The sequence below is a fragment of the Lethenteron reissneri genome, chromosome 6 (genome assembly GCF_015708825.2).
Source record: "Lethenteron reissneri isolate LAM-NWPU_2019-01 chromosome 6, ASM1570882v1, whole genome shotgun sequence".
Lineage (NCBI taxonomy): Eukaryota > Metazoa > Chordata > Hyperoartia > Petromyzontiformes > Petromyzontidae > Lethenteron > Lethenteron reissneri.
This window is the reverse complement of record NC_083784.1, coordinates 4329430-4348756: the sequence shown is the minus strand read 5'-3', so window position 1 is coordinate 4348756 and position 19327 is coordinate 4329430. Positions and strand designations below refer to the sequence as shown.

Below are 19327 nucleotides of genomic sequence, written 5' to 3'. Positions count from 1 at the left end.
ATCAGGCGACAGCCACATTTGTGGAGAAGTCCACCCATCTTGTTCCTAAACGGAGGCGCAGACGCGGTGAGACCGGCAGGTGGCGGAGCATCTCCCCCTCGTGGACGGCTGCGTTGCTGGGCTGTCTCGGGGTTTCTCCCCGTTGCCTCCTCCTCCACACACGAAGCCAAAACTCTCATCGCCAAACCACGGAATTCACGGCGGCGCAAACATCCCAGCGGAGTGGCAGCAGCAGCAGCACGACCCTCCTGACAACGGGTATTGAGAGTCAGCAAGGATGTCCTTCGGTTTATTTATTTATTTATTATGAATTGTATAGGACCACTCCTCATCGGGTTCGTCTCCTACACGTCTCATCAGCAGCTCGTACAGCCGGTTAAACAAATGCCGTTGTAGAGGTCGCGCGCGTAAGGCGAGTCGTACAGGAGTGCGACATCAGCAGCAGTCGCAGCAGTATAATCATCAGCGGTAGCAGAAGCAGCATAACCAGAAGCATTACCATCAGCAGCAGCATCAGCATGAGCAGCGTCGCCGCCTCTCTCCCATACTCACCACCTCTCCCCTCCCTCCCTCCCTCATCCTCCTCCCTCCCTCATCCTCCTCCCTCCCTCATCCTCCACCCTCCCTCCCTCATCCTCCTCCCTCCCTCATCCTCCTCTCTACCTCCCTCCCTCCACCTTACTCAACCCCTCTCCCCCACCGACCTCCCACCGACTTCCCCGTCTCCCCCACCGCCTCCCCCTCCCCGTCCATCCCTGCTGCTCGCTTTCCGCTCGCTTCGAGGCTGTCGCATGGAGCAAGAGGCTCACAGCTGGCAGAGCCGGTGGGCAATGGGGAGGGAAGGGCTGGGCTCTCGCAACAGCAACAGAAGCAGCAGCATCAGCAGCATCAGCATCAGCAGCAGCATCCTCATCAGCAGCATCAGCAGCAGCAGCATCAGCAACAGAATAATCATCACCACCATCGGCGGCAGGAGTATTGTATTATCATCATCATTCACATCACAAGTGAGAAAATCGGCGGAGTAAGCAGAATCAGCAGTAGCAGCTGCAGTGTTGGGACGGAGCGCTGCAGTAGCGTTCACATTATCTTCGTGATTATTATGACTATCTTCAGCAGAAGCAGCAGCGTCATCGTCACACTTCATCATCATTAGCAGCAGTGGCAGTCGTCGCTTTAGCGCTGAAGTCCCAATATCATATTTCCCATAATCTTAGGAATTTTTTATTCTACAATAATTATCATCAGCAGCAGCAGCGTCATCATTACCCTTATACTTCACCATCGTCATCAGCAGAATCCAATTCGTCTTCGCCTATTTATCATCGCCATCCCTCCCGCACCACCATCATCAGCACCGTTAACATCATCGCCATCCATCTCCTCCTCCACCATCGTTATCTGCAGCCTCACCCTCCTCCTCCTTCACCTCCACCCTCTACTACCCTTATCCTCCACCTTCACCACCACTTCTGCCTTTCACCACCGTTACCACCACTCTCAACCACCACTACCCTCACCACCTCTATCCTCTCCACCACCACCACCACCACCACAAACACCATCCTCACCTTCAATACCACCCTCACCATCACGACCGTCGCCACCGTCACCACCAACAGACAAAAATCCCCCCTCCGCCCCCGTATAAAAATAGCCTCAACAGACTGTTGGGAGGGGGGGCACGTGCCGTGTATAGCGAGCATCATCACCCACCCTCGACCCACCTCGTTCTTCCCGCGCGATGCTGGGCGCTCTGCTGCACGCCGCTCTGCAGCGGTGCCTCTACCGCCTCGGACTCCTCGTGGCCGGCCACCCGGCGCCGTTCCTTGTGGCACCCGCTCTGCTCGCCGCTCTGCTCGGCGCCGCCCTGAGCCGCGTCTCTGTCGAGAGCAAAGCTGAGGCTCTGTTCGCGCCCGCTCACAGTCTCGCCAAGCTGGAGGGCGCCCTGGCCGACGAGCTGTTCCCGCTGGAACGATCTCGCCAGCGGCTCTACTCGGAGCTGCACACGCCGGGTCGATACACACGGCTCATCGCGGTGGCGCGCGGAGGAGGCAACGTGTTGGACGAGGGTCGACGCCTCGCACTCATCTCCCTGCACTCGGCTCTGGTCACCATGCCCGTGGGACGCAACTGCACCTTCTGGGACGTCTGCTCGATCGACTGGGACCGCGAATGTGTCCAAGATGCCATCGTGGAACTCATGGGCGGACTTGGAAGAAGACGAGGAGGAGGAGGAGGCAATGGCAGCAGCAGCGCTAGCGACGCGTCACGCCGCCGTTCCTCCATCATCATCCGCTACCCCAAAGCGCGACTGCACGACAATCAGGAGGTCTACATCGGGCATCAGCTGGGCGGAGTGACCCTCTTCCAGACCGACCGCGTGCTCTCCGCGCGGGCCCTGCAGATCACCTACTACCTCGACTCGGCTCACGCGGCCTCCGAGCTCTGGGAGAGGGAATTCATGACGGCCGTGGAGAGCGCTCGACACAGGCACGCGCACGACTTGGCACTCTTCCCCTTCACCTCCTCGTCTCTCCAGACCGACTTCTACCAGAGTGGAGTCGTGGCCGCACCGAATCTCGCCGGCGGATTCGCTCTGGCCATGGTGGTCGGCCCGCTGCTGGTGGTGGCGACGGCGACGATGGTGGGAAGAGGTGGAGGAGGAGGTGGTGGAGGAGGTGGTGGCGGTGGAGGAGGATGTGGAGGGTGGTGGGCGACATTGAAGAACAGCAGAGGCAGGACACGCTCGGAAGATCTGTGTTTCGGGCTGCTGCTGTTGGCTGGGTTCGTGAGCATCGCTCTGACCACGCTGGCTACGGCTGGAGTCATGACTCTCGCCGGGACACCCTACAACTCCACGCTCATCATCGTCCCCCTCGTGGCGCTGGGTAAAGTAGAAACACCGGCGACGAACTCACAATCCGTGATGAATTTTTGCTGATGGCATCGCAGTCGACGACACTGCGTGCGACGCGGTTTGAGTAAATTGCCGCTGCTATATGGACACCTAAACGTGATGATGGTTTTGATGATTCATAATTATTATTTTGTTCTGGTTAGACCATCCATCCCGTAATGATCTGGCCAGATTTGTGTCATCTCGCCCTCCCCCCATTACCCCCCCTCATGACCCCCCCCATACCCCCCCCAGACCCCCCCCCATTACCGACAGTGAAGCCTTCATCCAGCAGTGGATTGACTATACGTTTCGAGAAGCCTCCGTCGTGACGAAACTAACTTTTAATTGACACCCGCAGCACTCTGGCGACGTCACTGCAGGCGGCGTTCCGTCCAGAAGCGAATTGAACAAATCTCTCTCTCGCTCTCGGCGAACTGAACGCTACAATGTGCTCACTATGACGTCGAAGGGCCATTGCCCGAAACGTCGCTTAAAACGTATTTTGTTTTTAGATCCTTTATATTAAGTTCACTTACGTGCTTGCTTGTTTGCTTACGACCGTGCAAATCTTTCGGTCGTTTTTTAACCCACTTCCCGTGATCCAATCGAGCTGACATTTTCCACACAGACTCGTTGTGCGAGACAATTAATGTTCGTGAAAAACTTTTTTTCAAAAATTTTACACTGTTTATGGAAAACAAATTAAATATGTAATTACCAATTGCTTAATACTGGCAGACAATCATCTGACCCATAGGTGGCAGCCATCTCAAGCCAGAGGACGAGAGGACTCTAGCCGCCACGCATATAAAGGATTTATAGTGAAAAACTTTGTTTTTACGGGTTATACTTATTTTGAAGCCCCCGATCACAGTGTTGTTGACGCACGCGTTGAGATCGTTCGTCGCTCATTGTGCATGGCCATCACTGCCAACGTAGCATCACCAGATGATTAGCACGGTTGGCTACGTACGGTGCGAAAGAAGTTCAACGTACATACGCACGCACGCTGTATGCGATGCGGATATGCTCCGGTGATTTCCTAGCAAGGGCAGTCAGCCCTTTGCCAATCCACTGCTGGATGGACGATGTGTCGGTCGTGGAGATTGTTTGACCATACTTCACCACTCTGGTCGGTGAAGAGGCGGGGGGCAGGTTTGGTTCAGACATCACTCGCCACCGATGGGGAGGTAGGGAGGGAGCAAGCGGTGTGAATTAGTGACGGGGTGAGAGGGTGGATGTGTGGGTGAAAGGGTGGATGTGTGGATGAAAGGGTGGATGTGTGAGTGAGCGGATGGGTGAGCGTTTGAGTGGGTGATGGGAGGGTTGTGTGGGTGAGTTAGGAGGCAGAGTGGGGTTGTTCGCATTCATTTGGGTAAAATCGCTTGAATATTAAAACACGGGATATTGTTATTTCCACCCTGAGCCGTATGGGAAAAGTGAAAAAAAAATTGGCCAGACATTTCCAATGGAGCAGGACCCTCTTGAAACTGAGTATTGAGACTCACCGATGCTTTTGTGGATAGTTGGCATTATTACGATGATTGTTCCAACACGGACATAGATACCGATCTCGCGAATGGCAGTACGCGCGGCCAATGAATTGAGTTTAGAATCCACTCACACGCACGCGCTGTGTGCACGCAGGGATCTACCCAGCACCGCGGTGGTTCATTACTCACAGTGGACATTAATAGCGCAGAGATGTGAGTGGAATAACGCAAAAGCCTCGCTCCCACATCGCGTAATTAGACCATGAAACATTCAGACGCGAGTCGTGGCTCACGGAGACTGGGGTGGGCGTGTGGCTGAGTGGGTGAGTGAGTGAGTGAGTGGATGGGTGATGTGAGTGAGTGCATGAGTGGGTGAGTGAGTGAGTGGGTGAGTGAGTGGATGAGTGAGTGGATGGGTGAGTGAGTGGCTGCGTGGGTGGGTGAGTGAGTGGATGAGTGAGTGGATGGGTGAGGTGAGTGAGTGAGTGGATGGGTGGGTGAGTGAGTGATTGAGTGGGTGAGTGAGTGGATGGGTGAGTGAGTGGATGGGTGAGTGAGTGAGTGGCTGAGTGAATGAGTGAGTGGAATTGTGTATGAATGGGAGATTGTGTGGATGGGCGAGTGGGTGGAAATGTGCGTTGGTGGGTGAGTAGGCGAGTGAGTGGATCATTGAGTGAGTTGGTGAATAAATGAGTGGGTGAGCAAGTGGGGTGGATGTGTGAGTGAGTGGATGGGTGAGTGTTTGCGTGAGGGTGGGTGAATGGGTAAAGAGGATTGATGTGCGTGTGGGTGATTGAGTAGGCGAGTGGTGTTGTGTCCGCATTAATTTGCGTAAAATCTCATGAATATTAAACACGGAATCGCGTAATTTCCAGCCCTGGGGACTTAGGCAAAAATGAAATAAATTTAGAACAAAATAATTACAGGGATGAACGTTACAGTTAATTAATTGACTTTCGAAAATCCCCAGTTACCAAATATAAACATTCCTCGTGCAACCTTTCACAAACTGGTGTGGACTAAGCTCTACACACATCGAGACGCACAGACACACAGACACACAAACACTGCATTTGATAACAACAGCAACAACATTTCGATTTAAAGCTTTCGTGACTGCAGGGATTTATCTTCTTGGTTCTTTCGGTAAAGTCACGTAGAATGGAAATAATAAAATAATACAAATAATAAATAATGCAATTAAAACATAATAAAATAATTCTCACGACGTCGTAAGAATTATTTTATTATTCTTATTTTTATTATTTTATTATTTCCATTCTACGTGACTTTACCGAAATAATCAAGAAGAGCAACAACATTTGCTTACCCGGTGGAAGCGTCCGGTGAGCCTTAAGCCATCTTTTGAAAAAAGGTTGGTTTTTCGTTTTTTTTTTATATATTACGGACTTGTCATTCCACTGCTGGATGAATGCCTCTGCGCAACGTTGGTCATGGAGCGGTTGAAGGGGTTTCTTAACCATACCTCACCCTATGGGGGCAAGGATACGCTCAGATCACTCGCCACGGATGTTCGCCCTGACTGGGAATGGAATCGAACTCAGGTAGACAACTTGATAGCGACCTACAATCGCCTGAACGCCTCCTCTCGGCACGACCCTCTGGGATTATATACTAAACTATTTGTTTTTATTTTACCAGGTAAGGCCCACTGAACTATGCAGTTCTTTGTTCAGAAGCGAGCTGGCTGTCACAAATCATAGCTCAACCAAGTGGCTTATCACGTGGACGTTTACAGCAGTGGCCAAATACGCACGTGGATTATAAATGTGGGGGGAGCGGAGGGGCATGGGGAGAAATCCACGCGACCACGAGGAGAGAGAGACACGCAGACCTCAAATATACAGCAGCAGGCGTCAGGGTTGGGATCGAACCCACGACCTCCTGCATACCAGGCGAGGTAGTTAACATCTCATAGCCACCGTGATGATGATGCGAGAGAGAGACACGCAAACTCGAAATATACAGCAGCAGGCGTCAGGATCGGGATCGAACCCACGATCTCCTGCATACCAGGCGAGGTAGTTAACATCTCATAGCCACCGTGATGATGATGCGAGAGAGAGACACGCAGACCTCAAATATACAGCAGCAGGCGTTAGGGTCGGGATCGGGATCGAACCCACGACCTCCTGCATACCAGGAGAGGGAGTTAACATCTCGCCACCTCGGCACCCCAGATATTCTGGAGCCCCAGAGCTGTAACCGTGAATAAGTGCATCCGTCTCAGCTGCACCCCCCACCCACTCATCAGCCCCGCCCCCCACCACCCACGAACCCCCCCCCCACCCCACCCACACTCTGGCTGTGATGACATTTTATAAATGAAGCAGGCGTGATATTTAGAAACGCGAATGTTCAATTTACTCGCCTATCGCGTTCGATGAACGGATAGCCGGTGGAGCGATACAGATATAGATAGATACACACACAAGACAAAGATCCCCCGTATAGCCTTAACAGACTGTAAGGGCAAGTGCTGTTAGCGAGCACCTATGAAGGCCGGAACGGCACACGAGGGGGTGGGTGGCCAGCACCATGCCCGGCCGCCTTTGTCTCCCCAGTCACTATGCTTACACATCGCACCAGGTACTCATTTGAGGCTGAGTCTACCTTGGGGAGGCCCAGTGCCGGTTTAGATAATCGTCACTGGTGTTGGCCGTGAGCGGGAATCGAACCCGGGTCGCCGGGTTCATAGCGCAGCGCGCTAACCGCTACACTACCGAGCTGGTAGGAACGTTGGGTTGCTCGGTCAATGGCCTGCAGGGTCAACGGCGGCGTGGTGTATTCCGCAAATATGGCCGACTGTGAGGGCGGGCACAAGCCAGCGTGTGTAGGTTAAACGTTGAGTTTCATAAGGGCACCACGGGGTGACCAGCCCCTCCCCACCAGCCCCACCCCTCCAAACTCCCACCCAGCCCCTCCCCACCCTCCCCACCCAGCCCCTCCCCACCCAGCCCCTCCCCACCCAGCCCCTCCTCACCCTCCCCTCTCCACCCAGCCCCACCCCTCCCATTTTTTGATGGACGACGGACGGACGGACACAATAATCCCCTGTGGGCTGGTGTAACCAGGACGTTCCTACCAGTAACATCTCCGGTATAGCCTTAACATACTTTTAGGGCACGTGTTGTTAGCGAGCACCTCCAAAAGACACACACACATATACATGTACTGGTACAAGTACACACACACACCTCAAGTCTGAAGATGCTCTTACAGGAGGGTGTTGCATTGCGATGTTTGGCCAATTCCACGTTAAAATAACGTGTTGATGGCTTCCAGTGGCAGGACAGCTGGAGACTAAGGAGAAAACCCATCACGCTGCACAGATGGGCACACGATGCCACTTGCTGGACTGCCAGAAGCCTTCTATGTTCCAGCTGCTTCTCACTCTGTCTCTCACTGTGTTTCTTTCTCTCCTCCCCTCACCACCTCCACCTCATCCGCTCGCCCTCCTCACCTCTCACCAACACAACCGCTCCCCAACCCCATACATCCACCAATCCCCAACTCCCAAGAAACCCTCCAACTGCCCCTCAAAATCATAGAACGCTCTCACCCCTCACCAACCTTGCCCCGCCCCCCTTCACCAACCGCCCCCCACAAATCCCAACTCTCCTCGTGACCACCCCCCTCCCCCCCCATTAAAAAACATCATCCAACACACTCACCTCCCAATCCTCACCAAGGCCCTTCCTCCCCCCCTCATCTCTCCAACCCCCCCGAAATCTTCCACGGTACCCCCCCGCCCCCTCGTGCCCCCCGCCCCCTCGTACCCACCGTCCCCCGCCCCCTCGTGCCCCCCGCCCCTCCCCACTCCGTGCCCCCCCCCCAACCCCCACCCCCCACCTCAACCTCAGGCCACGGCTCGCACGGCGCCACGGAGCTGCTATGGACGTGGCGGCGTTTGGGCTGGGGGGTGCGGGGCCCCCCCGCGCGAGAGGAGGAACGCCTGGCGGCGACGTTTGCGCGCGCGCTCCTGCCGCACACGATGCTCACCGCGCTGCAGATCGTCACGCTGGCGCTGGGCGCCTCGCCGCTCACCAACACGCGCGCCGTGCAGGTGAGCGCAGCGCCCGCGGCGGTGGCGGTGGCGGCGGCGGCGGCGGTGGCGGTGGCGGTGGCGGCAGCGGCCATGCCAAGTCTTCCCAGGCAGTCAAACCCACGTGACACCTGGGTGGTGTCCTGCACCTAGCCTGGCACATCAGTCAACCCATGGCACCTGGGTTTGTCCCGTGGCGTCCTGCACCTAGCCTGGCACAGCAGTCAACCCATGGCACCTGGGTCTATCCCGTGGCGTCCTGCACCTAGTCTGGCACAGCAGTCAACCCATGGCACCTGGGTTTGTCCTGTGACTTTTTGCACCTAGCCTGGCACAGCAGTCAACCCATGCAACCTGGGTTTGTCCCGTGACTTCTTGCACCTAGCCTGGCACAGCAGTCAACCCATGGCACCTGGGTTTGTCCCGTGACTTCCTGCACCTAGCCTGGCACAGCAGTCAACCCATGGCACCTGGGTTTGTCCCGTGGCCTCCTGCACCTAGCCTGGCACAGCAGTCAACCCATGGCACCTGGGTCTGTCATGTCACCTCCTGCACCTAGCCTGGCACAGCAGTCAACCCATGGCACTTGGGTCTGTCATGTCACTTCCTGCACCTAGCCTGGAACAGCAGTCAACCCATGGCACCTGGGTCTGTCTTATGATCTGCTGCCAGCAGCGAGCCTTCGACACTGCACGTGGCCTCAAAGTCCACCTAGCCTGGCACAAGCGCTGTTGGTGGACCTCACCAGCACTAAAGGGGCGAATGCTGGCTTCTGTGTTTGTTGTTGGTGTCTACGCACGTGACCTGCAATCCAGCAGGCAGTAGCAGCGAGGGTTTGTAAATCGCTGCACAGATGTGTGAAAAAGAGCTTTATAGCTCATCGGATTCTCCAGTATGAATACATATTCCGATTACGAGATTGTGTAACCCTGGGCTCGCCCTCAGTATGCAGTACAGCAAAGTGTGGACCCGTTTTGTCTGATGGGATAGAACGTTGCCCCCTCGCACGCACGCGGGTTTTCGTCGGGCGCCTCCGGTCTTCCCTCACATGTAGCATCAAACACTCGCCGCTAATCGGTGGAAAGCATCTTAATAAATAGAGGACCGCAGAGCAACCGATGGGAGCGCCGGACGCCCACAGGCTTCCGGCTCGGTCCGTGGTTTCTGAGCAGCGGTTGTGAGAGATTCAATTCGCATGAACGGACGGACGGACGACGACTCAAATATGTAAAAACGACCCCTTTAATGTTGTTGTTGTAGTTGTCGATGTTGTAGTTGTTGTTGATGTAGGTGTTGTTGTTGTTGATGTAGGTGTTGTTGATGTCGGTGTTGGTATTGATGGTGTTGATGTAGGTGTTGATGTAGATGTTGATGTTGTTGATGTAGGTGTTGTTGTTGTTGATGTAGGTGTTGATGTAGATGTTGATGTTGTTGATGTAGGTGTTGTTGTTGATGTCGGTGTTGATGGTGTTGATGTAGGTGTTGATGTTGTTGATGTAGGTGTTGTTGTTGATGTAGGTGTCGTTGTTGTTGTTAATGTAGGTGTTGATGTTGTTGATGTAGGTGTCGGTGTTGATGTAGGTGTTGATGTTTTTGATGTCGGTGTTGTTGATGATGTAGGTGTTGATGTTGTTAATGTCGGTGTTGTTGATGATGTAGGTGTCGATGTTGTTGTTGTCGATGTCGCTGCAGGTTTTCTGTCGATGCGCCTGCACGGCCACTGCGCTCAGCTACTGCGCCTGTGTCACCTTCCTGGGCGCCTGCGTGGCTCTGGCCGGCAAGGTGCGCGCCCTGCCCCCGAGGTGCTGGCCCGTGCCGTCGGCCACCACCACCACCACGGCCACAGTGGCGGCAGCAGCGGCGGCCACCGCCGTGGTTGTGGCCGGAGGAGAGAGGGTGGCGACCGCGGCGGCAGTCGCCGCTGCCGCTTGCGGCGGCGTGGAGAGCACGGCACAGGTGAGATGGAGGTGACATGGATGGATGCAGGTGAGATGTAGAAGGTGAGATGGGTGGATGCAGGTGAGATGTAGAAGGCGAGATGGGTGGATGCAGGTGAGATGTAGGTGAGATGGAGGTGACATGGGTGGATGCAGGTGAGATGTAGAAGGTGAGATGGGTGGATGCAGGTGAGATGGATGGAGCTTGCGAGATGATATTTGGCCTTGGTAAGTGAGTGGTTAAGTGCGTGAGTGCTGTATATGGGTGGGTGACCGAGTGGATGAAAGGGTAGGGTGAGTAATCAGGCTGAATGAGTGGGTGGGTAGGTGAATGATTGAGTCGATGGGTGGATGGGTGAGTGGGATGAATTGGCTAGTGGGTGAGTAAATGGGTGAGTAAATGGGTGAGTGAGTGAATGGATGTGCGAGTGGTTGGATGGGCGAGCGGAGTGGACGGGCGAGTGTCCGACGTGACACCGCGTGGCTCGCAGGACCTCAAGCCGCCGCGCCGCATCTGCGAGCAACCGGACCTCATCAGCTCCAAGGAGCCGCCCTGCTCCACCGCTACCACCAACACCACCAACACCACCAACACCACCAACACCGCCTCCACCGCCGCCGCCACCACCACCGCCGCCGCCACAACGTCCGGCCCGCACCCGCCGGACGCGTCCCCCCGCCGCTTCATGCGCGACCGCTACGGCCCGTGGATCAGCGGCACGTACGTGAAGCCCTTCGTGGTGCTGCTCTACCTCGTCTACGCCTCCTTCTCCTTCATGGGCTGCCTCCAGCTGAGGGAGGCCTCCGACCTCACGCACCTGGTGGCCACGCGCTCCGCCACGGCGCGCTACCGGGCGGTGCAGGACCGCTTCTTCAGCGACTACAGCCCCGTCATCGGATTCTACATCTACGAGCCGGTGGCCTACTGGAACGCGAGCGTGCAGGAGGACCTGCTGGACATCACCCGGCGCTTCATCACCGTCTCGTGGCTCGAGCAGTACACGCGCTACCTGCGCGCCGCCAACGGCACGAGCGCGCTGCCCCGCGACCTCTTCGTGTCGACGCTGTGCGCCTCGTTCCTGCGCCGCCGCGAGTTCGCGCACTTCGCCGACGACGTGGTGCTCGCGGGCCCGCCGGGCGAGCGGCGCATCGCCGCCTCGCGCGTCTTCATGGTGGCCAAGACGAACGAGAACACGCGCGAGGAGATCGACGGCCTCCTCGAGGCCCTGCGCAAGCTGTCGCTCACCTCGCGCGTCAAGTTCACCATCCACAACCCGGCCTTCGCCTTCCTCGAGCGATACGCCCTCTGGGTGGGCGCCCCCGCGCACTGCCGCCGCCCTCGCGGCCGCCCTCGCCCTCTTCCTGTCGGCGGGGCTGGCGCCGCCGGGGGCCGCGCCGGCCCACGCCTGGGTGGCCCTCTGCGCCGCCTCCGTCCAGTTCGGCGTGCTGGGCTCGCTGGGCCTGGTGGGCGCGCAGCTCGACTGTGCCGCCGCGCTGTGCCTCGTCTACTCGCTGTGCTACGGCGCCCACGCCTGCGCGCCCCTCGTGGCCACCTTCGCCATGGGACGCGGCAAGAGCCGGGCCCACTGGACCGCGGCGGCCCTCGACGCCCACGCGGCGCCGCTGCTCCACGCGTGCCTCTGGTTCTGCGCCGCCGTCGCAGCGTTGGCGGCCGCGCCCTCCAACCTGGCCCGGACCGTGGCACGGTGCCTGGGCCTCGCGTCCGCGCTCTCCGCGGTCCACTGCCTCGTCTTCCTGCCCGTGTTCCTCACCATCTGCCCGCCCTCCAAGGCGGTGAAGCGGCGGCGGGCGGCCGACGGGGAGGCGGAAGAGGGCGACGCCGCGGGGGGGGCTGCCGACGGCGCGGTGGACCAAGCGACGTCCGTGTAGGTGACCGCGCCGAGGAGCTGGCGCCGTGCAGGCGGCGGGCCGGAGGAGGGCCGGGGGAGAGGCGGCAGCCCCTCCGGGGTGCCCCTCCCGGCGGGGGTCGCCGCACCGAGCGCGGAGGGGCACGCCGGCGCTTTGGGCCCCCTGGCTGCCAAATAGCCTGGCTACGGCGCCAGGCAAAGGTAAAAGGAGCAGGCCTTGAAATTGCTCGCTAGCGTCGATACCTGGCCGAATGGAAGGAGCCCCACTTGGACGGAGCTTAGGAGAGCCACTCGACAAGGGGTGTTTTGGCCTACTCTTCCATGCCGGCCGGCACCTCTTGGAAGGGAGCGAGGGTACAGCGCTCTCCGATGAGCGCGCCGAATTTGTGCCGCCCGCTTCGTTCGGCGCGGCGTCCGACGTTCCGCTCCGCACGCTGGTACCCTCGGGCAGGAGCTAAATTCAGGAGCAGGGCTTAATTGCTCTCACCGAGTATCCTTCGCTATGTGGGCTACGGTGGGTGACCCACGTGACCAGGAGCCACAACCCATCGCGAGAGGTACGATTGATGTGGCGAGCCGGGCGTGGAAATTAAGCCCAGGGTGCAAGCAGTCGTGACTCGGTCGTGATCCGATCGTAACTTACGAGCGACTTTGTAGTAACTGGGTCCGCCGCTGGGTACAGAAGGCGACGTGGTTTGGGAACATCAAGGGAAGGGACCCGGGTTGGAATGGATATCCAAGTTCTCCCACCTCTCAGGTCGCAAACCCATAACCGCGTCTGTCTTGGAGTCTCGGTGTGGGTGACCTTAGGTGGGGCGTGTGCGCTTGGAGAAGCAAGGGGTTGGTAGATCACGCAGGGATCTGTGTTTAAAAAAATAAAATCGCTAAACCCGCTGGGCTATTGCTGCGAGGTGGCCATGGGATGGCAGTACAGCAAGTGGGTTGTTTCCACGGGTGTATGTCGATGTGTGTGCGTATTTGTGTGTGTGTGTATGTGGGGAGCGGTATTATAGTGGTTAGTGCGCTGCGCTATGAATCCGGAGACCCGGGTTCGATTCCCGCTCAGCGGCCAACACCGGTGACGATAATTATCTGAACCAGTCCGGGGTCTCCCCTAGGTCGACTCAGCCTCACATGAGTACCTGGTACGGTGTGTAAACATCGCCACTGGGGAGACAAACGCGGTCGGGCGTGGTGCTGGCCACCCACCCCCTCATGTACCGTTCCGGCCGTCATAGGTGCTCACTAACAGCACTTGCCCCTACAGTCTGTTAAGGCTATACGGGGAAACTCTGTATTTTTTGTGTATGTGTGTGTGTGTATATATGTGTGTGTGTATCTATGTGTGTGTGTATGTGTGTGTACGCGTGGTGGGTTTTCTCCCGGGTCTCTCCCGTTTCTTACGGCACGACGCCAAATACGAATTATTTAATGGCATTGATGATTATTGGCCAAACATTCGGCGAGAACAGGAGCCCTCTCTTGCCAAACGAGTCTTGATCCTCAGCGCGGCATTTCTGGAAAAAAAAGAAAGCCAAAAAGTGCCAAATTTGATCAATTACTCGCAATTGTATGCACGTCGAATGTATGTATATGTTGACATTATTTTGCAACCGTACATACCCAACCGTGCTATATCGGAGTTGCGCGGGGGGGGGGGGTAATTGTTTTTTTAAATCTAGAAATTCAACCATATCGGCAGAACGAGGCTAGTTTACATCTTGTGACGCGTAGGGACAGCTGCCACTGGGGGCGGGGGGGGGTCCCCTTAGGCCAGACCGCGTGCCACGGGGCCATTGGAGTTGGTCGAGACGAGCCGCGATTGCCGTCGAGGAATTTTAAACCGCACGCAAATTTCAAACCCTGGCAGTCAAACGAATAAAATGACTTAAATTTCGATTTAAAGCTTTCGTGACTGCAGGGGATTCATCTTCTTGGTTTTTTCGGTAAAGTCACGTGACTTTATCGAAATAACCAAGAAGAAAAAAATGACGTACGCACAAACACCGTAAACACGTGACATGGGTGCGTTTACATTACATGACGGTCACAACGAGGAACGGATTCGGGGGGAAAAAAACTACGACCGCCGGATTCAGAGGGTGGAGGGACACAACGTGGTACAACGTGGTACACACCCCGATGTGTCCTTGAGCATACAATATTCATGTTTCGGTTCATTGGTGGACAATGACAGTGACGACTTCGCTGCAGAGGGGGGGGGGGGTCAGGGGGGAGGGTGAGAGATTGGCAAAGTCTCAAGAGGGCAGAGGATGAGATTTGTATCGGCCCGTGGGTCTCGATTAAACGAGTTCAGGCAACCCCCCCACCCCCCAGTACCACGTGACTCCGAATTAAATGTGAGGTCTCCCATGGGGCAGTGCGGGTGCGAGAGTCAATTAATAAGTATAATTATTTAATTACACAAAGGGTCACCTCCCTCTCCGTGGCTCTCCCCCTCTGTGATCCCTCTTCTCGTTTTAGCTGATCAGACGAAACGTCGGTTCTGGTTTTTGAACATCGGTTCATTAATCACCCCCAGCCCGTTCCTACCCTTCATCCTCCCTCCCTCTCTCCCCCCGTCTCTTCCCCCCTCGTCATCATTCCTTCTCGCTCCCCCCGTCTATCCCCCCCCCCTATCTACCAATTCTCTATTTCCCCCTCTGTCCCCTACCACGCTCTCCCTCTCCTCCCCTCCCTCCACTCCTCCCTTTTCCCTTCTGTTCCCTCTCTCTCCCTGCCCCCTCCCCCCTCTTTCTTCCTCCTACCTCTCTTCCCCCCCTCTCTCCCCTCACTCGCCCCCTCCCTCCTCTCCCCCCTCTCTCTCTCGCCCTCCCTCTCTTCCCCCCCTCTCCCCCTCACTCGCCCCCTCCCCCCTCTCCCCCCTCTTTCTCTCTCTCCCCCTCCCTCTCTTTCCCCCCCCCCTCACTCGCCCCTCCCCCCTCTCCCCCCTCTCTCTCTCCCCCTCCCTCTCTTCCCCCCCTCTCCCCCTCACTCGCCCCCTCCCCCCTCTCCCCCCTCTTTCTCTCTCTCCCCCTCCCTCTCTTTCCCCCCCCTCACTCGCCCCTCCCCCCTCTCCCCCCTCTCTCTCTCCCCCTCCCTCTCTTCCCCCCCTCCTCACTTTCCCCCTCCCTCCTCTCCCCCTCACTCGCCCCCTCCCTCTCTCCCCCCTCTTTTTCTCCCCCTCCCTCTCTCACAGAGGTCACGCAATGTGAATCCTCGGATTACAATTAAGATAAATAATTTTCTCGACAATTATTTTTTTCCGGAACATTGCTCGGCTGCCTCGCCTGGAGGATTGATTAATCGGCATAAGGCACTACTACGAGAGTACAAGGTACGATTATCCATACAGATCCTCTAGTATTGCATTGCGTATTTCCTGTAATATTATGAGCAGGTTTATACAAACGATGAGCACAAGATCGGTCGAGGTGGATGTAAGTGGGAGTGCCACGGTGGTGAGATGTTAACTAACTCGCCTGGTATACAGGGGGTCGTGGGTTCGATCCCGACCCTGACGCCTGCTGGATATTTGGAGTTTGCGGTGTCTCTCTCCCCGTGGTCGCGTGGATTTTTCTCTGGGTTCTCCTCCGGTTTTCCGCTCCACATTTAGAAACAACGTCACGCGTTCAGAGTATTTGGCTGTTTTACATTTCTCCGTGATGATAAGCCGCTTTGGTGAGTTATCATTTGTGGCCAGATCGCTTCTGAATAAATAGTTCTATAGGTCTGTGGGCCTTAGCATGTAAAATAAAAACATTGTTAGTTTAAAATAACTCGGAACGGCATTCCGAACTATTCCTGATAACGTCACCGGACACAATCGCCGACACTTAATTCTCAAAACAATTATTCTAAGCAAAAAACGATTAATATTGAACCAGCAGTGGATTGAGAATGATGCTTAAGAACATGTGTGATACACGCCCCGTAGTTACGAGAGATGAGCCGATTCTTTGTGATGGTCTCGATTTAAAATGTAATGATAGTTTGCATAATTACAGGATCAAAATACAACTACTGCTACGACTGTAATCGTAATTTTGCCATATTCGCTGGATTGTAAAATACGCTTTGGAAAGTAAGACGCACCGAAAACGTGTACCCGGTGTCAGTAAACTAAAATACAAAGATCCCCCGTATAGCCTCAATAGACTGTTGGGGCAAGCGTTGTTAGCGAGCACCTATGAAGACCGACACGGCACACGAGGGGTGGGTGGCCGACGCCACACTCGACCGACTTTGTCTCCCTGGTGTCGATGTTTACACACCGCACCAGGCACTCATTGGAGGCCGAGTCGGCCTAGGGGAGGAACGGTTCAGATAATCGTCACCGGTGTTGGTGGCCGTGAGCGGGAATTTAATTCGGGGTCGCCGGGTTCGCAGCGCTGTGCGCGTGAGCTGCTGCGTCACCGCTCCCCACTGACACACACGCACACACTGACACACACATACTGACACACACACACTGACACACACACACTGACACACACACACTGACACACACACACTGACACACGCACTGACACACGCACACACACTGACACACACACACACACTGACACACACACACACTGACACACACACACACTGACACACACTGACACACACGTACACACTGACACACACACACTGACACACACACACGTACACACACTGACACACACACACTGACACACACACTGACACACACACACTGACACACACACACACTGACACACACACACACGTCTCCCGGATTCTAAGACGCACCCCAACCTTGTGCACTGTCATAATAATTGACGTTAATATTCGCGCTCGCCACCGCCCATCGCCGTCTCAGCGGGCATTGTTTTTTTCAAGGGGCACCCCCAGCGGCAGCTGTGTCGACGATTTGATGCCGTGCATGACCCCCAATTAAAATTCAGGGCACCAAAAAGTGAACTGCGGCGTCGTACGATCCGCAGACATACGGTACGTGTTGTGTGCTGTACATAGATGTTTGGTAGCGATGGGGTCTAAGTACGGCAAGTCCTCATTTAATGCGGTAGATGCGTTCCTGAAAATTGGCGCATTGAGCAACAAAAAAAGAAACGCGTTAGGCGAGAAAAAAAAATCCCAATGAATAATATAACGTAACGCTAAAGATACGATGTACTACTACGCACACGCAGTGAGGTGGCGGGACGAAGAACGGAGCGTACGCCGCCGCTTTACTCTATCGCGCTGCGTACCGTATCGCGCCGCTCATCCGCGCAGATCAAGAAAGTAGTTCGTCGCTGACCACTCAGAAACCGCGTTATAACGGGCGCGTTGTGCGAAGTTTGCCCTAGTGGGAGAACCGCGGTACAGCGTGAACAGCGCGCATTAAGCGAGGACTATCCTTACGTATTGATGATTGGGTCTGTGTGTGAGTATTGCAGTCTGTGTGGCGTATTGAAGTCTGTGTGTGAGTATTGCGGTCTGTGTGTGAGTATTGTAGTCTGTGTGTGAATATTGCAGTCTGTGTGGAGTATTGCGGTCTGTGTGTGAGTATTGTAGTCTGTGTGTGAGTATTGTGGTCTGTGTGAATATTGCAGTCTGTGTGGAGTATTGAAGTCTGTGTGTGAGTATTGCAGTCTGTGTGAGTATTGCTCTAACTGAGTGTGCTGTACTTTTATACGACGGCTTTACCCAAGAGCCCAGTCCTCGCGGCCCACAACGCCCCAGTAAACGCGTGCTAACATTGGGCGAACGTTGACGTGTGGCTCGAAACGTTGGACCAACGACTGACGTAACGTTCACAGGTTTACTGGGACGGCACCGCACGCAATTGCCTTGTTTACCGATCTCATGATTTCAATTGCGAGTTAGGTCTAGGCACACTGCACGCACCTGATGATTGGTAAACGCGCCCCCCCCCCCCCCCCCCATGGCATTGAGAGCTGCTCACACCACCGCAATCGTGAACCTTTCCAGAATTCATTGGGTGCTGCTCCCTAACAACACTTGCCCCAAAAGGTCCGTTGAGGCTATATGGGGGAGAGGGGGGGCCTTTGTCTTTGTGTGCGGAGAGATGTCGTGCAGTGGTCACGAACACAGCGTTCGGATTCCGGATCGCGACCGATAACAGCGGCGAACATTTGAAGCGATCCCGTTCACACCCCCCCCGGTTAGGTCGACTCAGCCTTTAACGAGCACCTGGCTGCTGAAACACTGGGGATACAAAGGCAGCCGCGGGCAGGGTGTTCACCACCCATACTCCCAGCTCGGTGTGCTTCGCCGGTGATCACGGTGCGTCATCGCTAACAGAATCAGGCGCGTGAAGCGTCGATCACCTTTTTGCTCGGGGACAATAGCGATAGAAGGACAGCCGTGGAAAGGAACCGCAGGACCTGGAGGAGTTGGGTTCAACACCGGGTCCGAGAACGCCTTTCGTAACTTTCGCCAGCAATATCAGATCGCCACTGCTGCTCAGGTAACGGAACGGATCATTGTTTTGCCAGCCAGGCCATCGTCGTCATCATCATCATCACTGCGACGATCTTGAGGTGGATAAACACGGGCGGTAGCGATTCATTGGCCTAATATGGGCGAATGCGGGCTAGTGACTACTGGACAATCTGTGAGAAAAAAGCTTCATAGCTCATCGGATTCCTCCAGTATCAATACATATTCGGATTCGTCTAAATTACGCCCATAGGTAGTGGTGATGGTGGTGTACGCAGTGGTGTACACGTAGGCAGTGGTGATGGTGGTGTACACATAGGTAGTGGTGATGGTGGTGTACACGTAGATAGTGGTGATGGTGGTGTACACGTAGGCAGTGGTGATGGTGGTGTACACATAGGCAGTGGTGATGGTGGTGTACACATAGGCAGTGGTGATGGTGGTGTACACATAGGCAGTGGTGATGGTGGTGTACACATAGGTAGTGGTGATGGTGGTGTACACATAGGTAGTGGTGATGGTGGTGTACACATAGGTAGTGGTGATGGTGGTGTACACATAGGCAGTGGTGATGGTGGTGTACACATAGGTAGTGGTGATGGTGGTGTACACATAGGTAGTGGTGATGGTGGTGTACACATAGGCAGTGG

The 19327-nt window shown here is 55.6% G+C and overlaps 1 protein-coding gene across 1 annotated transcript; it reads left to right on the top strand.

Annotated features, from left to right (window-relative positions):
• The first annotated feature begins 860 nt into the window (after window positions 1-860).
• Window positions 861-13946, top strand: LOC133353837 (patched domain-containing protein 1-like). The gene is given in 5 exon segments (XM_061570275.1): window positions 861-2891; window positions 8280-8482; window positions 10154-10417; window positions 10890-11726; window positions 11728-13946. Coding segments are annotated over 5 exon segments (3012 nt in total). The 5' UTR covers window positions 861-1744; the 3' UTR covers window positions 12289-13946.
• The last annotated feature ends 5381 nt before the right edge of the window (window positions 13947-19327 follow it).